The 19,992-nt window shown below is 39.2% G+C and overlaps 2 protein-coding genes across 7 annotated transcripts; one reads left to right on the top strand and one right to left on the bottom strand.

Annotated features, from left to right (window-relative positions):
• Positions 1-252: 252 nt before the first annotated feature.
• On the bottom strand, positions 253-1,746 carry bbip1 (BBSome interacting protein 1). 4 transcript variants are annotated; one of them, XM_026198008.1, is made up of 3 exons: positions 1,609-1,746; positions 1,138-1,201; positions 253-952 (listed from the first exon to the last, which is right to left on the bottom strand). In XM_026198008.1, the coding sequence occupies exons 2-3, from the start codon at positions 1,181-1,183 to the stop codon at positions 774-776; spliced, it is 225 nt and encodes a 74-aa protein (XP_026053793.1). In that variant the 5' UTR covers positions 1,184-1,201; positions 1,609-1,746; the 3' UTR covers positions 253-773. The 4 variants fall into 4 exon arrangements, with proteins under 4 accessions (XP_026053793.1, XP_026053796.1, XP_026053795.1 ...); XM_026198011.1 differs by having other exon boundaries at positions 1,138-1,211; positions 1,609-1,726; XM_026198010.1 differs by having other exon boundaries at positions 1,138-1,214; positions 1,605-1,667.
• A 1,411-nt stretch (positions 1,747-3,157) lies between these two features.
• LOC113039871 (leucine-rich repeat protein SHOC-2) lies at positions 3,158-18,730 on the top strand. Of its 3 annotated transcripts, none has more exons than XM_026198003.1 (9): positions 3,158-3,306; positions 12,165-13,143; positions 13,233-13,370; positions 13,569-13,699; positions 13,809-13,997; positions 14,177-14,299; positions 14,411-14,548; positions 15,320-15,437; positions 15,525-18,730. In XM_026198003.1, exons 2-9 carry the CDS (start codon positions 12,504-12,506, stop codon positions 15,731-15,733), a joined length of 1,686 nt encoding a protein of 561 aa, XP_026053788.1. In that variant the 5' UTR covers positions 3,158-3,306; positions 12,165-12,503; the 3' UTR covers positions 15,734-18,730. The 3 variants fall into 3 exon arrangements, with proteins under 3 accessions (XP_026053788.1, XP_026053787.1, XP_026053789.1); XM_026198002.1 differs by lacking the exon at positions 3,158-3,306 and adding an exon at positions 5,854-6,053; XM_026198004.1 differs by lacking the exon at positions 3,158-3,306 and adding an exon at positions 5,854-6,064.
• The last annotated feature ends 1,262 nt before the right edge of the window (positions 18,731-19,992 follow it).

Genomic DNA, 19,992 nt, shown 5'->3' with positions numbered 1-19,992 from the left:
TTTTTTTCAAACAATAGTGAGTTTATTTTTATGCTTGTGAAAGTCTCACTTCACCGTGGCTGTATTTATTTGATCAAAAATACAGTAAAATTATAAAGTATTTTTACAGTTTAAAATATGCATTTTCTATTTTAAGATCTCATTTATTCCTGTTATGGCAAAGCTGAATTTTTAGCAGCCATGTTTTGGTGGAAACACTTTTTCGTGATAATCTGATAAATAAAAAAAGTAAATAACAGCATTTATTTGAAATAGTTTAAATGTCACTTGATTTATTAAATGTTCTTGTTGAATAACATTACACATTTCTTTAAAAAAAGATGTAGTAGTTTTAAGTTAAATATATATTTTAATGACATTTACAAAGTGGATGTACTTAAAAACGAGACAGAACTATTTAAATACCTGTGCAATGTCCATTTTATCCATTTAATCCATTTTATTCGACAGTAACCCATATTACAGTGAGTTTTATATATTTATATATATATATATATATATATATACACATTTAAAAAAAATTATTTGAGCATATAGCCATTGAAACCATGAAACAGAGTTGCAACTGTTACGAATGAATCATGCATCTGAAACTGAACTAAATTTTAATTCATGTGCATATGAGGCCTTATAAACTTAAGCACACCTAAACTCATGCATGAATATAATTTCTACCAAAACGGCAAACAAAAATCCAAACCTCTCTGAAAGTTGACCCGTGGCTGACTGTATGAGTGATATGTGCTGATATTAGATTGTGATGGAAGTGTGTACTACTCTGCTCTCTCAGGCGGCTGCGGCTGCTGCTCCTTCAAAGCCAGCTCCTGTTGTTTGATGATCTCCTGAGCGTCCTGCTGCATCTTCTCCAGTTTCTCCAGCGTCACAGACTTCAGAGGCAGGAGTTTGGGTTTGCACAGGACCATGGTGGGAACGTCCTCCACGGAGAGCTGACCTGCACAGATAAAAACACAACACAAGCCTCATGTGTCTGCAGCGAGAGCCGGACTCCGGTTGAGCTGCGGTCGTTCTGCTTCTCATGAGTGACGTCTTTCAACTCAGTCTGTAGAAGGGTGAGATTCTGGAAGATGTGCCCTACAAGACATGAACAAAACAACTAGAGCAATGGAAAAAACTCACCTTGTTTAGGCAGAACCTCTCGAAACATTGATTTCACTTCAGGCATTGTGCTTCAGCGAGGAACCTGTTGATGTCATGCAGATAAAAAAAAAATATATATATATATATATATATATACATATATATATATATATATATAAATATAAAACATGAAAAACAATACATTCAAATCTATAATTATTAGTCGCATATGAAACAAAATATACACGCATAAATCTTGATTCATGCACAAAATCTTCAGAAATATATTTATTTTAATTCTGAGGTGAAATATGGCAGATATCTTCGTGAGATTCACCTTATTAACTTCATATCATATAGGAGCATCAAGTGGCCGGATTTGTATTAGCTTGGTGGCTAACGACAGGCAAACGTTACTGCTCTTGATCGACTGTTAACTAACTATACACTTACAAGGATAGTGAACTGTAAATAAACATTAAAAACACAAAGTACGCTTCGCGGATTTACCGTTGATCTCGTCTTCAGCTGGTGTTATACGCACTTCCGGTTCAGCGCCGTCCCCTCACACGAGCTCTTCCGCCGCCGTTGCCTAGCGACACTGACGCGCTGGGAGCATAGCATTTCTGCTGATGACGAGCTGGTCAACCGGCACATCCGGGATCGTAGTCAATTAAGTCACCGCCCCTTTTTAGGGGAAAATACATTTCCCATAGACTTCCATACAAAATAGCGACACAAAGCAACGTCCGTACACAGCCGGCAAGGCGTGAATAACTCAAGAAATCCCTAAGACTAAACATGTCAAGTAATTATATGTCCACCCTGCCTACCACAGAGCGTGAAAATATATCCACAGACTTAATTTGGTCAATTTAAAAACACGTACGTCCCTACATTCTCCCGAGTCAAACTGGTGTAACAACTCCACCCAGTGGCCAGAAGTGTCTTACCGGGACATTTACTCGTACCTCATCGAGTCACCAGTAAAGCCAGTGAATGATTTTACTTCGGGTTTGAAAATAAACTTATTTAAATGTATATATTATATCTTAATATTTATTGTAACCGAGTGCACTTTTCTGTCCAGTCATACAACTAGCCTGGCTTAGCTTTCGATTAGCGTCATGATATTGATGATGATGGCAGGTAGCCAAGAATTTCAAATATGGGGTTTTATTGGTGCACCCAACCACACAACAACTCTTTGGAATGTTGTTAAGTTAGTCCACTTCCTCGATCCAATACTGTATGGCGGGTTGTTTCCCCCTAAAAGTGGGCGTGAATGTTCTCATAGACATTCTATGACGCTGCGCCTTCATAAAGCGAGCTGCCTAACAGCCAAACCTATGGCTGTCTGAATCTGCTGAGGAAGGAAATGTTTGCAGAAGAATTTCAGTTTGTTTCACTTCACAAAATCTACTCAGATACTATTTACATTTTTCTTCATACATTTCTTCTTCTTCTTTTTATAATTTTTTATTGTTGTTGTTATTTTGTTATTGGTTTTGAACAAATTTTTGTTATCTTTTACTCTAAAATTATTATTTTTGTTGTTGTTGTTTGAGTTATTATTGCTTTGTATTGTTAGTTTTTAACACTTATTGGTCATTTTTCACTCCAGAGTTAAAAAATAATTATAATTAGAAATGTAATGTTATTTTACATAAAATATGCATATTTCTAAACTATTAGTGTTGTTGTTGTTCATTTATTGTTGGTTTTGAACACGTATTTTACTCCAAAATTATTATTATTACTATTAATATAATTATTATGGTCATTATTCTTATTTTATTGTTAGTTTTTAAGATGTAGGCTGTTTATTGGTCATTTTATAATCAAAAGACAATCATAGTTGGGTTGTTTTGTGCTAATGTGATGGTATTTTCACGACATTTAAGGACATTTTTTAGTTTCATGGCATCACTCGTCTGTCATCATCTCTGCGATTTATTTATTATCATTATTCTTTTATTATTATTAACAATAACACGATTTAAAAACAAGAATACACTAGAGGGTCCGTACACTACTACAGATTTCTATAATAAAGTGTGTATTTCTCGAACAGGAATCCCGCTGCGCTGCAGGGGTCTCGTGACGCGTCGGTGATGCGCGCTGGGGAGGGAGCGGAGACGCGGCGCATCTGGAGAGGAGGAGGAAGCGACGCGAGGCGAGGATGGCGGCGGAGGCACACCTCTGGAGGTAAAGCGCTCTCGCGGCTCAACGCGGCTCCGGATCGCGCCTTCCGCGGCGCGGCGTTGATGTTCGGCGCGATGAACGCCCACGCGCGGCGGCAAGGCGCGATCGACGCGGCGCGGTCCGCGTGCGGCGCCTCTGAATGCGCGCTTTTGTTCAGTTCTGGAATGGCCGCTGCTTTAGTGTGTGTGTGTGTGTGTGTGTGTGTGTGTGTGTGGAATGGGTCTTCTTTTCTTTTTGAACGTATTCCGTGGGCTTGCGAAAAAGAAAAGAGAGAGAGAAAGAGAGAATGTGGGGGAATAAAAAGAGAGGTGCCGCTAAAGCCAAGTATGCGTGCGGAATGCGTCTGTACAGTAAACAAAAGAGTGATTTGTCCCAAGATGGTCATAGAGTCAACAAAGCGTTACTGGCACGATTGTTACCATTTACAATATTATTGCGAAAGCGTATACAATACTTACAGAACACAGCTGGTTATTTAAAAAATACAAATAAATAAGTGACGGTGGATGCAAAGTAATGACGGAAAAGAAAGAGACATGGTAACAAAAAAGGTAAAAGTAAAATAAACATACATTTCTAAGCATCAGTTCGACAGACAGTAGAGCACGACTGCTGCTGCGCGTTCACGCGCACACTGGCGATTCGCGAATGAGTCGTTCTTTTGAATCGGATCTTCTCAGTGAATTGATTGAACCGGTTGACCAAAACTAAACTATTTGTTTACGAATTGTCCTAAACGATTCATTCACAGACTGAAAAGGACCGGTTGGTTTTGAGTGCAAATACCCATTGGAACACACTTGTTGTAAAATTGCAAGTGACCTTTTTTACTGAGCATTTATTTAAACTATTTTCAATATTTTGCACTTGGAAATTAAAGTCTAAATATCTGTTCAGTCAGTATGCAACAAATGACACAGTTCAACAATCATGTTGCTTCTTTTTAGCAGTAGCACACATTTTACAAAATGCATATTACTCATCGATGCCCTGATAAAATGTGTAACACTTTACAATTTACTTCCAAATTACAACCTATGTAATATCCAATTCATTTAACTTACAACAGTACTTGGTGTGAACCCGAAAATTTGACTGAAAAGTAAAATAGGCAAAAATGTAGGGAGACATGGTTCAATGCATTGGTTGTTGATTAGATGTTGAGATGTGCGTGTTACATTGAAAAGTGGTGGCAGATCAACGCGAGTTTAAAGAGCTGGACTTTAAAGTGAGGGCAGGTGATTTTGGAGAGGCTAGCAATGCTTTGAAAGCATAAGATCCCACCCTCTCTGCAAATCACTCTCCAAAGCCACGCCTCCTTCCGCGCGCACAAGCAGACCAGAGGCTAAGCAGCGACACTGTGAGGGATGGCATTGGTTGAGGAATGAATGCAAAGCTGTCAGATTACCTCGCCTCATTCACCGGCTCGTTGTAGGACAAAGCATCAGTATCTTAAACAGATAAGCAGTGATAAACTAGCCAAATCACACTTTGGTGGGCGGAGTTAGTGTAAATAGCTTCAGCCAACAAGGTGGGCTATTTGCATTTAGTGTAAATAGACACTCAGTAATTATAATAAGAACTCAGATAAATCATATATTGTTGTGGTCCTGTTTTTATTAGTCACGCTGAATCAATGAAAAAAATTAAATCTTCTATTTATTTAGCTACCGGGAATTCGTGAATTCTTCTGGGGCTTATTTAGACTTTCCGCATGAGAGCGCCCTCTGGCCAACGTGGGGAGAATTACTACTAATTACTGAACCATGCTTCACTGACAAGATGCACATGACTTTTGCCTTATCGTAATTGCGTTTTCATTTAGTTTTGTTGTGCAGCTCTTACAAAGCTCATAATATTACAATAATAATGCCTTCCAATCTCATTTGGTCTGCAATAGCATAATGATGAAATATCATGTCTGTGCAAATACTTGGGCGGTCCTCAACTACAGATTCTTCGGGTCAACTAGTCGTTCATTTTAAGCTACTGATTGACTAATTGCACATTTATTAATAAGCCATTTAAATAATAATAATGAGCATTTAATTGCCCTTACAAATAAATAATTTGACAGCCAGGCAGGACAGTTCATTGTAGCCATCAGACCGAGGAATATGATTGGACGAGCACTGTATGGTTGTATGCCTTTCACAGACAATATAAATACACTTATACGATTTAACCTAGTGTTTGCAATCGGGATGTGAAGAGACTTGTAAGAATTGGCAAAAAATATTTTTGAACCAAATCACCTACCCTGCCTTTAAGTGGACTAAATGTTTAATCATCCCAAAATACTATTTAGACAGAGGGGAAAACTGCAGAAAAATTGGGCTAGATTTGGTTAACAGTTGTTCTAGTTGTGTATGGCAACATAACCAGTCATTATAAATGACAAAGATGACCTTATATAATTCCTTGGCTGAGTACATAGTGTATAAAGCCATAGTGTGTCATTTGGGACGCAGCTATGCCGACTTGCTGATTCTGATTCCTTGAACCGATTGTCTAAAACGAAACGTTCGAAAGAACCGATTCGCGCGAACGAGTCGGGCTCTCCAGCACGCACGCGCCGCGGATCGAGCTGCTCTTCCCGCTTCGAGCTCGCGCTGCTTCGAGCGCCGTTTGGCGGAGGATGACAGTTTGTTTTCACGGAGGGCCTGTCTGAGGAGAAGAACGAACATTTACATCCCCAGCTACGGCAACCGAATCGCTTCTCGTCAAGATGAGACCGCTTATTCCTAAATGTACGCGTTTGGTGAGAAGTGTGAAGTGACATTTGTGTTTTGTGCTGTTTTTTTTTTTCTGCATAAGCTCGCGCAGGGCTAATGCTGCTAACCTGTTAGCCGCAGCTGAAGGGTGGCTAATGCTAGCAGAGAGATTTCCTTAGCCAGCTCTCAGGCTGTGTCCGTGTGTGCCGTCAAATATCACGACACGGAGTATTCTCGTAACGTTTCTCTTTAGTCACCTATATAATGTAAGTCGAACTGAGTGACAGCTCGGTGGTTTAATAGCACGAAACGGTTAGCTAGTTAGCCGTATCAAAACAGACGCTTTGCACTCTGAACCCCTTAACACACATCAGATAATACTTATCTTTATTGCTTACGTTTACTACATTAAAACGTTTTATTATACTCGTAAATGTGCTGTCTGTGTGTCTGAATGTGTCTGTTTGTAAACGAAACTAGATTTTCGCAGCTTTTGCCAAAACGTAGATGTATAGAGATAATATTAAGGCCCTCGATCTAGATCCAAAGAATGTCTTTAAAAAAAGCTTTTTTGTTGTTGTTTTGGTTTTATTGCTAATGTGTCAGTGTGCTGTCAGTTTCTCAGAAGGACTTCTATGGCATAGCAAGGCACATATAATGTTAAATCTGCTTCAGAGTGAAGAACAGTCTTTCATTTGAAGAGTGTCAGTACAAATTCTTTTGTATTTTTCGACTTTATGCTTGTGTGTGTAAAAGTTCATCTGTTACGTATTTAGCAGGCATTCTGTGGGTTGTTCTTAGCCTTGTTTTAAAGCCAACATCCTAGTCGAGCTGAGCATGAGAAATAGTCATGTCTAGCAAAACCATGAACTATCAGCTGACTTTATTCAACATCCCAGTATTGCACACATCCATACAAGAGTCGTTTGCTTTTGTCTTGATGGGATTCTTAATCTGTTTCATAAATATCAGATGCATCATCTCTGTGAGTTGATGTAAGGGTGTTGGAAGCGTGGTGAGAAAGATGTATTTTTTTTCCTGCAGTCGGATGTAAGATTAGGAGAAAGTTGTGCAGGATGACCCCTGGCTTAAAGTGATGTTCAACAGTGTTCGCCCACCACACACATCCAGAATGGCTTCGCTTTTCTGCATATTAAGTATCCTGATTTATTTCCTGTACTTTGGATGTTTCATTGGAGATGCACTGCCTAATAGCTGATAATTATATTATGGCAGATGACGATCAATATTATAGGTTTGGTTTGTCTATTGCATGGGGACCAATCTAGACATGTACTTCTATGGAATGATTGATTTTGGTTTGGAACTTTTGTAACTGAACTGTTCCGAATCCACTTAACGGTTCTTTTAGTGCTCTTTATTAAGAAATCTTTGGGAAAACACATCTAGTATTTACAGCCGTCTTAGTCAGTATCAAAAATGATGTGATTATTTTGGTGCACAGATTTATGACAGAGCCGTTGTAATATTTCAGAAATTAATTTTGAGCAACCTCAAATTTAGGTTTTTGAAAAGAGGGGCAAGTCAAATGTATTTATTATTATTATTTTTTTTTTTTTTTTTTTGTGGTAATCAACATTATGCCATAAAGGCATTGTACTGGAATCAGAATATTTCTTTAAGTGCGTTGTCCTTAAGTTGGCATGGAATGAAAATTCGCCATCTAGTTTAAGTGTATATTATAGATCTAATTGTGAGTCATGCATGCCATGCTTCTTTCTGGAGATGTATGCAGGATTTGTCCAATCATTTAGTCCATTTAAACTCCGCCCTCTGCAGGCTCTTGTTTGCATGGCTCCACTTTTTGAGTGCCACGCCCACACCTCAGCATCCAATCAACTACGGATGCATTGAACAAAGCTCCCCAACCTGCTTTTTTTTTATTTTCAATTCAGATAATTTGTTACAAGATCTATTGTGAAATGTAACTATTTTACATTTTGACAAATTCTAATTAATTTGTACGTTTTCGTGAGATCTGCTTACACCCCACTCAAGGTTAGGTTTAGGTGTTTTTTCTCACGAGATCGGGTTGATTTGAACCATTTTTCACTCTGTTTTCATAGTCTTCAGTTTCCACACAGTTTGGAGAATAACTTTGGGCCTGATGTGCAAAAACACATTTTCTTATTTTTTAAGAAAATACTGATAATAAAATGTTTAAACTAGGGCTGCATGATAAATCGTATGCAATATTTAATGTGCATCTTGTCAGTAAAGCTGGTTCTGTAATCAGCGGTAAATCTCCATCACGAGCGCAACTTTCACATGGAGCAGCATTTACTACACTGAGCCAAAGTTCACTGACAAGCAGCGCAAATACATCATATTTTGCGCTTTTTTGTGCAGCTTGTCAGTGAACAACGACTCTGTGTAGTAATCAATAATTTGGAGACATAATCAACAAATGAATCAAAATCAAAATAATTATTACTTGCGGTTTTAAAATTTAGACCACAAACTCATAATGTAGAAAGAACTCTTGTGTAATTACCAAAAAATATATTTGTTTATATGTTGATCATGTTAAATTTAATTTATCGATTCGTGAATAGATTCTGCAATTTTCCAAATGCATGGTGATTTTCTGTGGAATAGATTCTGAGCTTAGTTTTTAACAGCAGATGTATGGCTGGGCGATAAATCTAACGATATGATCATGCGCATCAAATCAGTAAATCTGGTTCCATGATTAGCGCTAAATCGCCATCACCTGCTTTCAAATGGAGCTGCATTTAATAGACAGGGCCGTAGATCACTGACAAGCTACGCAATATCGCATTCGAATGCGATTCATCTGCGATAATGAATGCGATATTGTGTAGCTTGTCCGTGATCTACAGCTCTGTCTATTAAATGGATATATCGCCCAGTCCTAAGCAGATGGCACCCTAGGCTCACGAAGAGAGAGTCATGTAAGTATTTAAATGTACTTGCGCATCGACTTTAATGACGCAATATTATGTAAGCACAGCCTACTGTGAACACTCTTGTAATTCGCTTCAGCCTTTTCGAACTTTATGAAAGCAAGTGGAGTACGGCTGTTTCTAAAGAATTCTCTCGATTCCAGAGAGAATACATCCATTCAGATACATTCAGAAAATCGCAGAATCGATTCTCAAATAGATTTATTGTCGCACCCCTAGTATGCATGAGGATGTTTACTCATGTGCTCCACATGTTTACCTACTGAATAGTATTTTGTTTTGCATCTGTATATACATAGTACATTTTTTTTTAAATGTCAGATGGATGTGTTTGGCTGTCACATCACATTTTTGTGTTTTTTTTATTTTTCAGGATTTTGATTTTCTTGTTTCTTCAGTGTTTTGTTCTGTGTACGTTTACATATTGATCTGCAAATGTTTGTTTAGTTTTACTCTTCCCTCATGGAAGACTTGTTCTGCGAAAACAAGTGGCTCACTCAGAAGCGGTATCAAGTGGCTTTTCTGCGAAATATCACAGCTTTGGGATTTATAGGGAGCTTATCTGAAGTCGTGCAGGCTTACCTGCATCTAATTTAAAGGTGTTGTCCCGGTTTAAGAGTGTCAGCATCTAAAGTTGACAGTGGAAACATACAGATCCTACAATGAATCAGAGGCATCAAAGTAGCTGACAAAGTGACCTGTTTACAATGCAAACAAAGCATATTTTGACTGCTTCTAAAGATACAGGTCTGCAGAAACTGCAGCAGTTCACTTTTGCACTTTTGCACTTACAAGATGTAACCAAGATTAGTAGGTGGAAGATCATGAAACTGCAAGTTGTTTTGTCTAAGCTTCAGGTAAACTCAGTTACACATTCAGTGCTAGTGGAGGTCAGTTAATGTTTGACAAACTGCTTGGTCTTAAAGGGATAGTTTACCCAAAAATGAACATTTGCTGGATGTTTACTTTACACACAGACCATCCAAGATGTAGATGTGTTTTTCTTCATCAAAACAGATTTGGGGAAATGTAGCGTTACATCATTTGCTTACCAATGGATTCTCTCCAGTCCAGCCCATCAATTAATGTCTTGTGAAGTGAAAAGTTGCGCATTTCAAGAATTTCTGTTTTGGTTTGTAAACTTGGTTTGTAAATCTGTGTGGTATTTTTTTTTTTTCCTGATCCACAAAAGTTTCACTGGAGAAAGCAATATTTTGGACAGTATTTTAGCTGGAAGCAATGGTTTGAAGTTAAATGTCTTAATAATAAGCTTGTTTCTTAAAAAACACACATCTTTTCAGTTTACAAGATGTTAACTGATGGACTGGAGTGCTGTGGATTGCTTGTGGATTGTTGATCTGTCCAGAAGAAGAAACAAACTCATCTACATCTTGAATGGTATGAGGGTGCGAAGGAAATGTTCCTTTAATGTGAGGACTTTGATGCACTGTCAGTGTCTTAACATGCGAGTCTTCATGTACACATTCAAGATAGATTTATCATTAATATTATTATTATTGCAGATGAGCTGGACTCTATGACCATAAAGGTCTTCTGACCTGTGGGAGGCCTGAGCTTTGAAGAGCTCTCCCAAAGATTATTCCCTGCAGCATTAACCTTTCTGCAGCTCTGATCTGGGCTTGGACTAGGCACACACACACACACACACACGCATGAATTTCACAATACAGGACAGAGGAGCGCATGCTTATGCAAAGATAGCATCTCGCTAAGTGCTAAGCCATTTCTGATTTGGACTGGATGTGGTTTTTGTTGGATTACTGGATGTTGAATGACATTAGTGATTTAAAGAAGCATCTCACAGGTAAAGGAAAAGCTACTGTTCCTGTAATTGTTGGAAACCCAATGCAAAGCAGTTTTGTCTTTTTATGAGCATGTAAATAGTTGTGCAGTGCTTTTCAAACTTGGGTCTCAGGGATGCTAACCATTCTGTGAAAAACTGTATTTTAGGAAATGTATTTTGGTCTGTCATAGTAAACATGCACTTAAAGATATAAATGAAACTGTTCTCATAAGTATATACAATATACTTCACAATATAAGTGAAACTGGCTTCAAGTAACTGTTTTATTATTATTATTTTTTTAAAATTAATTTAAAGAATACTTTTCTGATGGATCTTTTGATTTTTTTTTCTGATTAGTCGATTAATCCTTTGGTTAACTCGTTAAATCATTTGATGTTCATTTCAGCAAGTCTGGGAGCTTTAGCTGCACTCATTGGGGATAAATGAAAATGTGATGCATAATTCAACACAAATTGTCAAATTTACGCATTGACATGCTAGTCTGGCCATGCTGTCACAAAAAAAAAAGGTCTTTTAGGCTTTTAGTTTGTTGGGTACAGATGTACTCGAAATGATGCAATGTGTGTGCTTTTCTTGGGTGAGCCGGAGGGAACTTATGCTCATGAGCAGAGAGACCAACGAAGCCAGGATTTAAATTTTCACATTACTTTGCATTTAAATTGTAAGTAGTAAGGGATCAATCAGATTTTTTTTTTTTTTTTTTATATATTATATAAAGCTTGAAGACATCTCTGTTCACTGGTATTATATAGACAAGCACTAGCAGACAATTTCTCATTTAGTGTCCTGAAAAACATATGCCATTAGAACAACAAATAATGACTTGCTTTCATTTTTGGGTAAACTATCGCAGTTTGCTCTAGCACAATGTCAATATTAAAGCCAGCTGTATTGTTTTGGAAGCAGACTGGTCCAGTTATGCTTTTGATTTAAAGGAGAAAAACACCCAGCTTGGCTTTTTTCACATCCTCAAAATGGATCTAATGCATTCTTATCAGTGAAATGCACCCAAGATTTTCCTAGTGTAAAAGCACCCTGTGCAATTTTACTTCTAGGCTGGTAAATAAATTCCTGCAAATCCTAGGGATAAAGTAACATCTGATGCATGGTCGTAAGAGATGCGAGATTTAATTGCACTTAATTGCCTGAAGTGGCTAACCACTGACGGCCTGATGCCGCTTCTTCCTGAAAGCGCTTGTGGTACAAGCATACAGGAAGGAACTGTGTGTTTATGAGTTAGCGGCTTATGCATTTGCGTCACTGAGGGGAAGCTCTTACCTTTCTCACATCTGAAATCTGAACGCAACTTTTGTCTGCAAGTCATTCCCGGTATTATGCATCCTAACCGAAACCGTTTGGTTTGTTTAACAGCCAAAGGATGTGAATCCCGGCGACTCGTATGTGCACAACAGCTGTAGCCGAGCCGAGGGGAAAGAGTGCAGTTTGAACAAGCATGAGGCTGCTGGCCTCCTCGCCACACCGACTACAACAAACACGCATCGTCTCGGTGGAGTTTTAACCCCTGCAGGAATACAGTCTGCTTGGACCACCGAGGCTGGTGAAGAAACACAGGTATGTTTGAGCACACGCAGATATAACCGCCCCTTCCCTTTGGTTTGACGCCCTCAATAGTGAACAAAATACTAGAGCGAGAGAAAGCAAGTGAGAGACTGAGGGTCCCATGTGCCATTGGGCAGCGGGGCTTTCGCCATGAGCAGTACTCTGGGTAAAGATAAAGACTCTAAGGAGAGGGAACCCAAAGCCGAAGGGAAATCCAAAACCAAAGGGAAAGATGCCAAAGACGGGAAGAAGGACACGAGCGGTGCTTCGCCCGCAGTGGCCTTCACCTTGGACAGCACGATAAAGAGGCCCAACCCACCGCCTAGCACGCGCAAAAAAGCCAGCAACGCGGAGGTCATCAAGGAGCTGAACAAGTGCCGAGAGGAGAACTCGACGCGCCTGGACCTGTCCAAGAGATCCATCCATCTGTTGCCCTCTTCCATCAAGGAGCTGACCCAGCTGACCGAGCTGTACCTGTACAGCAACAAGCTGCAAAGCCTGCCGGCCGAGGTGGGATGCCTGTCGGGGCTGGTGACGCTGGCGCTCAGCGAGAACTCTCTCACCAGTCTCCCTGAGTCGCTGGACAACCTGAAGAAGCTGCGCATGCTCGACCTGCGGCACAACAAGCTTCGGGAGATCCCAGCTGTGGTCTACCGCGTCACCTCCCTCACCACGCTCTACCTGCGCTTCAATCGGATCACCACCGTGGAGAAGGACATCAAGAATCTGTCCAAACTCACCATGCTCAGCATCCGAGAGAACAAGATCAAACATCTGCCTGCAGAGATCGGTGAGTGAGCTGCTGCTGAAGACTATTCCTAAAAAGAAAAGTACAAATTCAGTGTTCGTTTGCGATGATTCTGTCGGCTTGTGTTATAGGTGAGCTCTGTAATTTGATTACGCTGGATGTAGCCCACAACCAGCTGGAGCACCTTCCTAAAGAGATCGGCAATTGTACTCAGATCACCAACCTTGACCTGCAGCACAACGAGCTTCTTGACTTACCTGAGACTATAGGTGAGGATCTACTCAAGGTAGAATCTTTATTGTTGGAAGCAAAACATTTTACTATACAGCTCTGATTTTGGCCATTTGGTTGTACTTTATTATTAAGTAGCCTGTAATCTCATCAGTGGGGAAAGTATGCGTATATGTCCATGTAAATTAGTTTCAGTCAACAGTTGAATCATAAACTTGTATCATTTACTGTTTCAGGTAACTTGTCAAGTATAAACCGTCTGGGTCTGAGGTACAACCGTCTGTCAGCGATCCCTCGATCTTTATCGAAGTGCCGAGAGCTGGAGGAACTCAACCTTGAAAACAACAACATCTCGGTGTTACCAGAGGTGAGACTTGGTTCAGCTCATTGTCGCTTTTAATAATAAGCAGTTTAAAGCATTCATCCTTGTCCCCTTTTATAAAATATTATATTGATCCCCTTCTGTTTCTCTTCAGGGTCTTCTCTCCAGTCTGGTGAACCTGACGAGTCTGACGCTGGCGCGAAACTGCTTCCAGTCTTACCCAGCGGGCGGCCCGTCCCAGTTCTCCACCATCTACTCACTCAACATGGAGCACAACCGTATCAACAAGATCCCTTTCGGCATCTTCTCCCGAGCCAAAGTGCTCAGCAAACTCAATATGAAGGTGAGAGCGTATCTACTCGATCACTGTTGAAGACATGTAGGTAATAAACTTGCCCTGAAGGAGACACATAACTAGAGACCTGGACCAATAAGCTGCACCCTACCATCGTTGTGGTTAGTTTGCATGGCAAAGCAAAAGAACTGTAAACCATTTAATCCTTTTTGAAACTATGATTGTAGGACAACCAGTTAACGTCTCTTCCGCTGGATTTTGGGACGTGGACCAGTATGGTAGAGCTGAACCTGGCAACAAACCAGCTTACCAAGATTCCAGAGGACATCTGTGGACTTGTGTCTTTAGAGGTGACCCTCTTGTGTATTTTCCCTTCACTCAGTCTCATGATAGCATCCCCATTTTTTGTCATGTGGTTCGGTCTATATTTTGACTCATAATTATTCCTTTGGTTCCTTCAGGTCCTCATATTGTCCAACAATCTTTTGAAGAAGTTGCCTCATGGGATAGGAAACTTACGAAAACTGCGGGAGCTTGACCTGGAGGAGAACAAACTGGAGTGCCTCCCAAATGAGATCGCCTACCTTAAGGATCTGCAGGTAGGACATTTGTCTACATTTTTCAAGGCAGTGCAGTTGTTTCCACTGGAGTCTGTTGTTAGCATGCTGCTAAGCTAACAAAAAGTGATAAGACGCATAAACAAAAAAATGTTCAGCACATAAAAATGTTATTAATACATTGCAGTACTGTGCAGAGCCCCTAAATGCGACATGGGGATGGGAAAAAATGTGGTTTTGAAGAACTTATTTTTTTCTTGGAAAAGTATTGCATTCCCCTGAATAACTTTGTTTTCCCAAAAATACATTTAAATATAGTTCTTCCTCCCTCGTATTATTTTATAATTGCTGCCACACAGTGAAATTAATTTAATTGCTTCAAGACTCACACTTCGCAACGCAACCTGCATTAGATAAAAAAAATGCATTAGATTAAAAAAAATGCATTAGATTAATCGATAACAAATTAACGTGATCGAAGAAATTCTTAACGATCAATTATCGATCGTCGATTAATCATGCCCATCCCTAGAGTGAAGGCTAAGTTTTTTGGGGGAATGCAAAAGTTTAATGTGAGAACAGAAGTTTTAAGAGTGAACGTTAAGTTTCCTGGGGAAATGCTTCTATGCGTATTCATTCTCAGCCAGAAGTATTGCTAGAGAATGCGAAAGCATTCAAATATAATTTCCCCTATTTCAATACAAATGCTTGTAATACAGGATTATTTTGCTTGTTGCAGTGATTTCCGGGATTGCCCCACCTGTGCTTTTTATAGTTTTTGTTGTGAAACTCATTTCTCAAATTTATTTGCAGAAACTTGTGTTGACCAATAATCAGCTGACCACTTTGCCGCGAGGAATCGGTCACCTGACTAACCTGACGTACTTGGGCTTGGGAGAGAACCTGCTGCAGCACCTACCTGAGGAGATCGGTACGAGCTCACCGCTGCCCTCAAACGCACACAGCCACACCGATCCATACGCTACTCACTTACAGCCGTTCTCTCTCCCTCCCACAGGTACACTGGAGAACCTGGAGGACCTGTACCTGAACGACAACCCTAACCTGCACAGTCTGCCGTTCGAGCTGGCGCTCTGCAGTAAGCTGTCTATCATGAGCATAGAGAACTGTCCCCTCAGCCACCTCCCGCCGCAGATCGTCGCCGGAGGCCCTTCCTTCATCATCCAGTTCCTCAAGATGCAGGGTCCCTACCGCGCCATGGTCTGAGGCAACTCACACACTGTACAAAGTGGAAACCGATTTGCCACACGACGTTACCTTCGACGTCATTATATCTCGGACAAGAAACTTCTTAACTGGGTTCCAATCGATGGAGGAATCATAGCCAGTTAGGTCCCCTTTACCCCCGTAGTAAACAATGTCTAGACTTCAGTTGCCAAAATTAATGTACATTAGTGATTCTGAAGAGGCGCTCTTAAAACGTTTCAATCATTTTGCCAATTTATTGAAAGTCATTATAGGGGTTTTGATGCCAGGAAACAGTTGTATGCAAAAACAAAACATTTTTACAAGTTCATTTTTGCTGCTGCTGCCACCATACTGTATGCGAGTTATTTTTTTTGTTTAGCCAGAGATTTTTTTTTTTTAATCATCCCACAACCAAAATAATTTTATTGTACAGAGGACCTGTTTGGAAGCAGTGAACAAATTTTAGTTCTTTTTTATTATTATTATTATTATTATTAATTGTTATTCTAGAATTGTGCCTATCCAGTGCAGTTGGGTGGTTTGTTGTCTGAACGTTATTATCTAAGAAGTTTTTAATACAAAAAGGCTGAATTTACAAAAGTGTAATTTATTCCGTAATTCCTTTTCATTGTTATTGATTATTTTATCACTCACTTTTTTTAATTGTTCATTCCTCTTCGCTATCGGGACGTGTTGCTGCGCTCAATATTTTAAAATGAAGCCGCAATCTTTTTTTCTGCGAAATAGTGAAACAGCAAATGAATCAAAAATCGTTTTTGACAGCGATCACAACATGAGTTAAGCGAGCTACCGCGTCTCACTCTAAGTCTGGCTTTGGGGGTCTTGTGATTGTTTACTTGTTTGCCATATCCACAGCGTTGCACTCTGCTTGTGTCCTATTAGTGAGAGTCGCATCTACATATCAGGTGCTGAACAGTGCTAGCAGTTAAAGGCCCACATTTACTGTGAGGAATGCCAAATGCCCATTCAACATCACTTCCGTCCTTTTTTCCATCCGTGTCATCAGACCGGTTTCAAACCCCATGATTTCTGGTCTTAAATTCACACAATATTAAACAATGGTTACAGGTATTTTTTATTTTTTTTCGTTTTACCCACATACCTTCCCTCTTATGCTGCTGCTTTTAATGCACTTTGTTTTGAAATTTGGCATCCTCCTCAAGTAAAAGGGTCACAATATTTCATGTTACCGATTAAACGAATGGAAGGGGGCATTTATTATTTTGAGTTCTAAAATATTTTATCTTTTATTTTAATTCTCTATCATGTATAGTTTATAACGGTGAATGAATTTGCCTCAGCAATTTCGAACCATAACATTCTATTAAGAACCTTTTTTTCAAGGCATTTTCAACATTTATTAAATGTTTTGATTTAAACTTCTGTCTGACTAGTTTGTGTTTCTACACGTTTAAAAATTCATATCCGTTTCAAATGGTGCAGATCATCAAGTATTGCAATTAAAAACCCAAATGTTTCCATTGAACAAATTTTTATTTCACCTTTTTAAAGAATGGCGCTGTTTTGTGCAAGATGGAATTTCTTTGGTTTAGTATTATATCCGGTGACTGTAAATTCCCGCCTCCACTTTAGTTTATCAAGCCAAATGTGGTTTATTCCTGTTGTGTGTTTTTTTTTCTTTTTTTTTTTTTTTTTACGTTTCCTCTCGTTTTGATCCGTAAGGACATTGTGTACATTGGCAGCAGTGTAAAGGCTTCGGAGAGGCACTTCGCATTCATGGGGCCGTGAAAAGGACACAAATCGCTGCTTTTTTTTATCAACCAGCAGAACCTGTTGCTGCTTATGGACCTCCTAGAAACGTAATGCTGTAAAAGAGCCGGCCCGCGTGAGTCGTTACGGACTGGCTTCTCGGGCCGGTTCTACCAGCACGGACGTTCTGCCACAGATGAAATCCCTCTGGACCTGCTCGGTGCATATGTTGCGCCTAACGCAGACAATGAATAAAACTAAAAATTACAAAAATACAAACTTTGTAAAAAGGGCTTTCTCTGTTCATGCTTAACTATACACCAGAGGCATTGCATTCCTGGTTTTGTATAAAAGCTTAGAACTGTACATTTGAGTTTGTGTGTATGTGTGTGTGTGTGTGTGTGAGGGAATAGTTAGATGTTAACAAAATGGAATTATTATGTGACAGTAAATGCCTTTGAGTACTTAAAGTGAGATGTGCATTAGGGATGCAGCTTTGTCATGCGTCCCATCTAAGTTAAATTCTTTATTATTTTCAGGATTTATGTGCCATTAATGCAGGGGAGTGGGGCTGGTTTTTACATAGGTTAACAGTATGATTGGTTTCAGATGAGAATGCATTACAGATCAGGAATGTAGTCAAAAAAGACAATAAATGCATAACAATTGTACTTTAATTGGTGAATACTGACAGCACGGTTATAATCAGCCGGGGTGGCAATTTAAATTTTGATCTTGTATTGTTCTGATGAATCCTTATGATTTGAGCTTAAGGGTATGGTTTATTTTTTTATATTGTCTGTGCATTAGGTCATAGAAATTGTATAAATGAAGTTCATTTTCAAGGTTTTTTTTTTATTTCTTTTTTTTTTAACATAGGAATGTTATATGTTTCCTGCTTTTCTTTTCTTGCCTTGCTATGTATAGGAAACAAGCATGTTCATTTTCTTTTTCTTTCTTTCTTTATTTCTTGTTCTTTTTTTAAGATTCATAATTGTCTGGTTGGGTGGACAGGGATGTAAAAAAAAAAAGAACACAAGATAAAAATGTTGCTCTTTCGTAACTGCAAAATGTTTTTGTTTGTTTGTTTTGACACTTCATAGGGTATCAAGTGTTGTGCAGACATGTCAAACACACTTTTCTCAAGAAAAACAGCCTTAAAGGTGACCCTTGATTTATCTTTCTTTCTGACTCTGCTCGAGCAAGTAACAAGACCCTCTTCCATCAGATCAAGTCTTTGCTTTGATAAACATTCTTCAAATAAATGTTAATATGACTGCCTTACGAATGTCGAATGTGCTCCTCTCTCACCCCTCATACATTTTCAGATGATCAGTCCAGAGTGATAATCAATCAAATCAGTAATACACTCATATTACTGTTTTTGTCAGAGAGTATATGTAACTCTTATTTATTTGTTTGTCTATCTGTCTTTCTATTAGTCTCTGTCTATCTATCTATCTGTCCTTCTGTCTAACTATCAATCTTTCTGCCTGTGTGTCTGTCCATCTGTCTGTCCGTCTCTATCTATCTGTCTCTTTGTCTTGGTCTATAATTCTGTCCGTTTGTCTCTATCTGTCTGTCTCTGTCTTTCTATCTATCTGTTCCTATCTGTCTCTGTCTATCTCTGTGTCTGTCTGTCTCTGTCCATCTATCTCTGTCTGTCTCTGTCCATCTATCTCTGTCTGTTTCTGTCCATATTTATCTGTCTTTGTCTTTTTTTTCAAGTTTATTTTCAAGTTTATTTGTCTTTGTCCATCTGTCTGTCTATCCATATATATCTGTCTGTCTGTCTATCAATCTATCTCTGTTTGTATGTGTCTATCTATCTGTCTCTGTCTATCTTTCTTGATCGATCGATCTGTCTCTGTCCATCTATCTGTCTCGATCTGTCTCTGTCCATTTACAGTATTGTTCAAAATAATAGCAGTACAATGTGACTAACCAGAATAATCAAGGTTTTTAGTATATTTTTTATTGCTACGTGGCAAACAAGTTACCAGTAGGTTCAGTAGATTGTCAGAAAACAAATGAGACCCAGCATTCATGATATGCACGCTCTTAAGGCTGTGCAATTGGGCAATTAGTTGAAAGGGGTGTGTTCAAAAAAATAGCAGTGTCTACCTTTGACTGTACAAACTCAAAACTATTTTGTACAAACATTTTTTTTTTCTGGGATTTAGCAATCCTGTGAATCACTAAACTAATATTTAGTTGTATGACCACAGTTTTTTAAAACTGCTTGACATCTGTGTGGCATGGAGTCAACCAACTTGTGGCACCTCTCAGCTGTTATTCCACTCCATGATTCTTTAACAACATTCCACAATTCATTCACATTTCTTGGTTTTGCTTCAGAAACAGCATTTTTGATATCACCCCACAAGTTCTCAATTGGATTAAGGTCTGGAGATTGGGCTGGCCACTCCATAACATTAATTTTGTTGGTTTGGAACCAAGACTTTGCCCGTTTACTAGTGTGTTTTGGGTCATTGTCTTGTTGAAACAACCATTTCAAGGGCATGTCCTCTTCAGCATAGGGCAAC

Source organism: Carassius auratus, chromosome 22 (assembly GCF_003368295.1).
Source record: "Carassius auratus strain Wakin chromosome 22, ASM336829v1, whole genome shotgun sequence".
NCBI lineage: Eukaryota > Metazoa > Chordata > Actinopteri > Cypriniformes > Cyprinidae > Carassius > Carassius auratus.
Note: the sequence above shows the minus strand (reverse complement) of the source record. Positions and strands in the feature narration are given on the sequence as shown.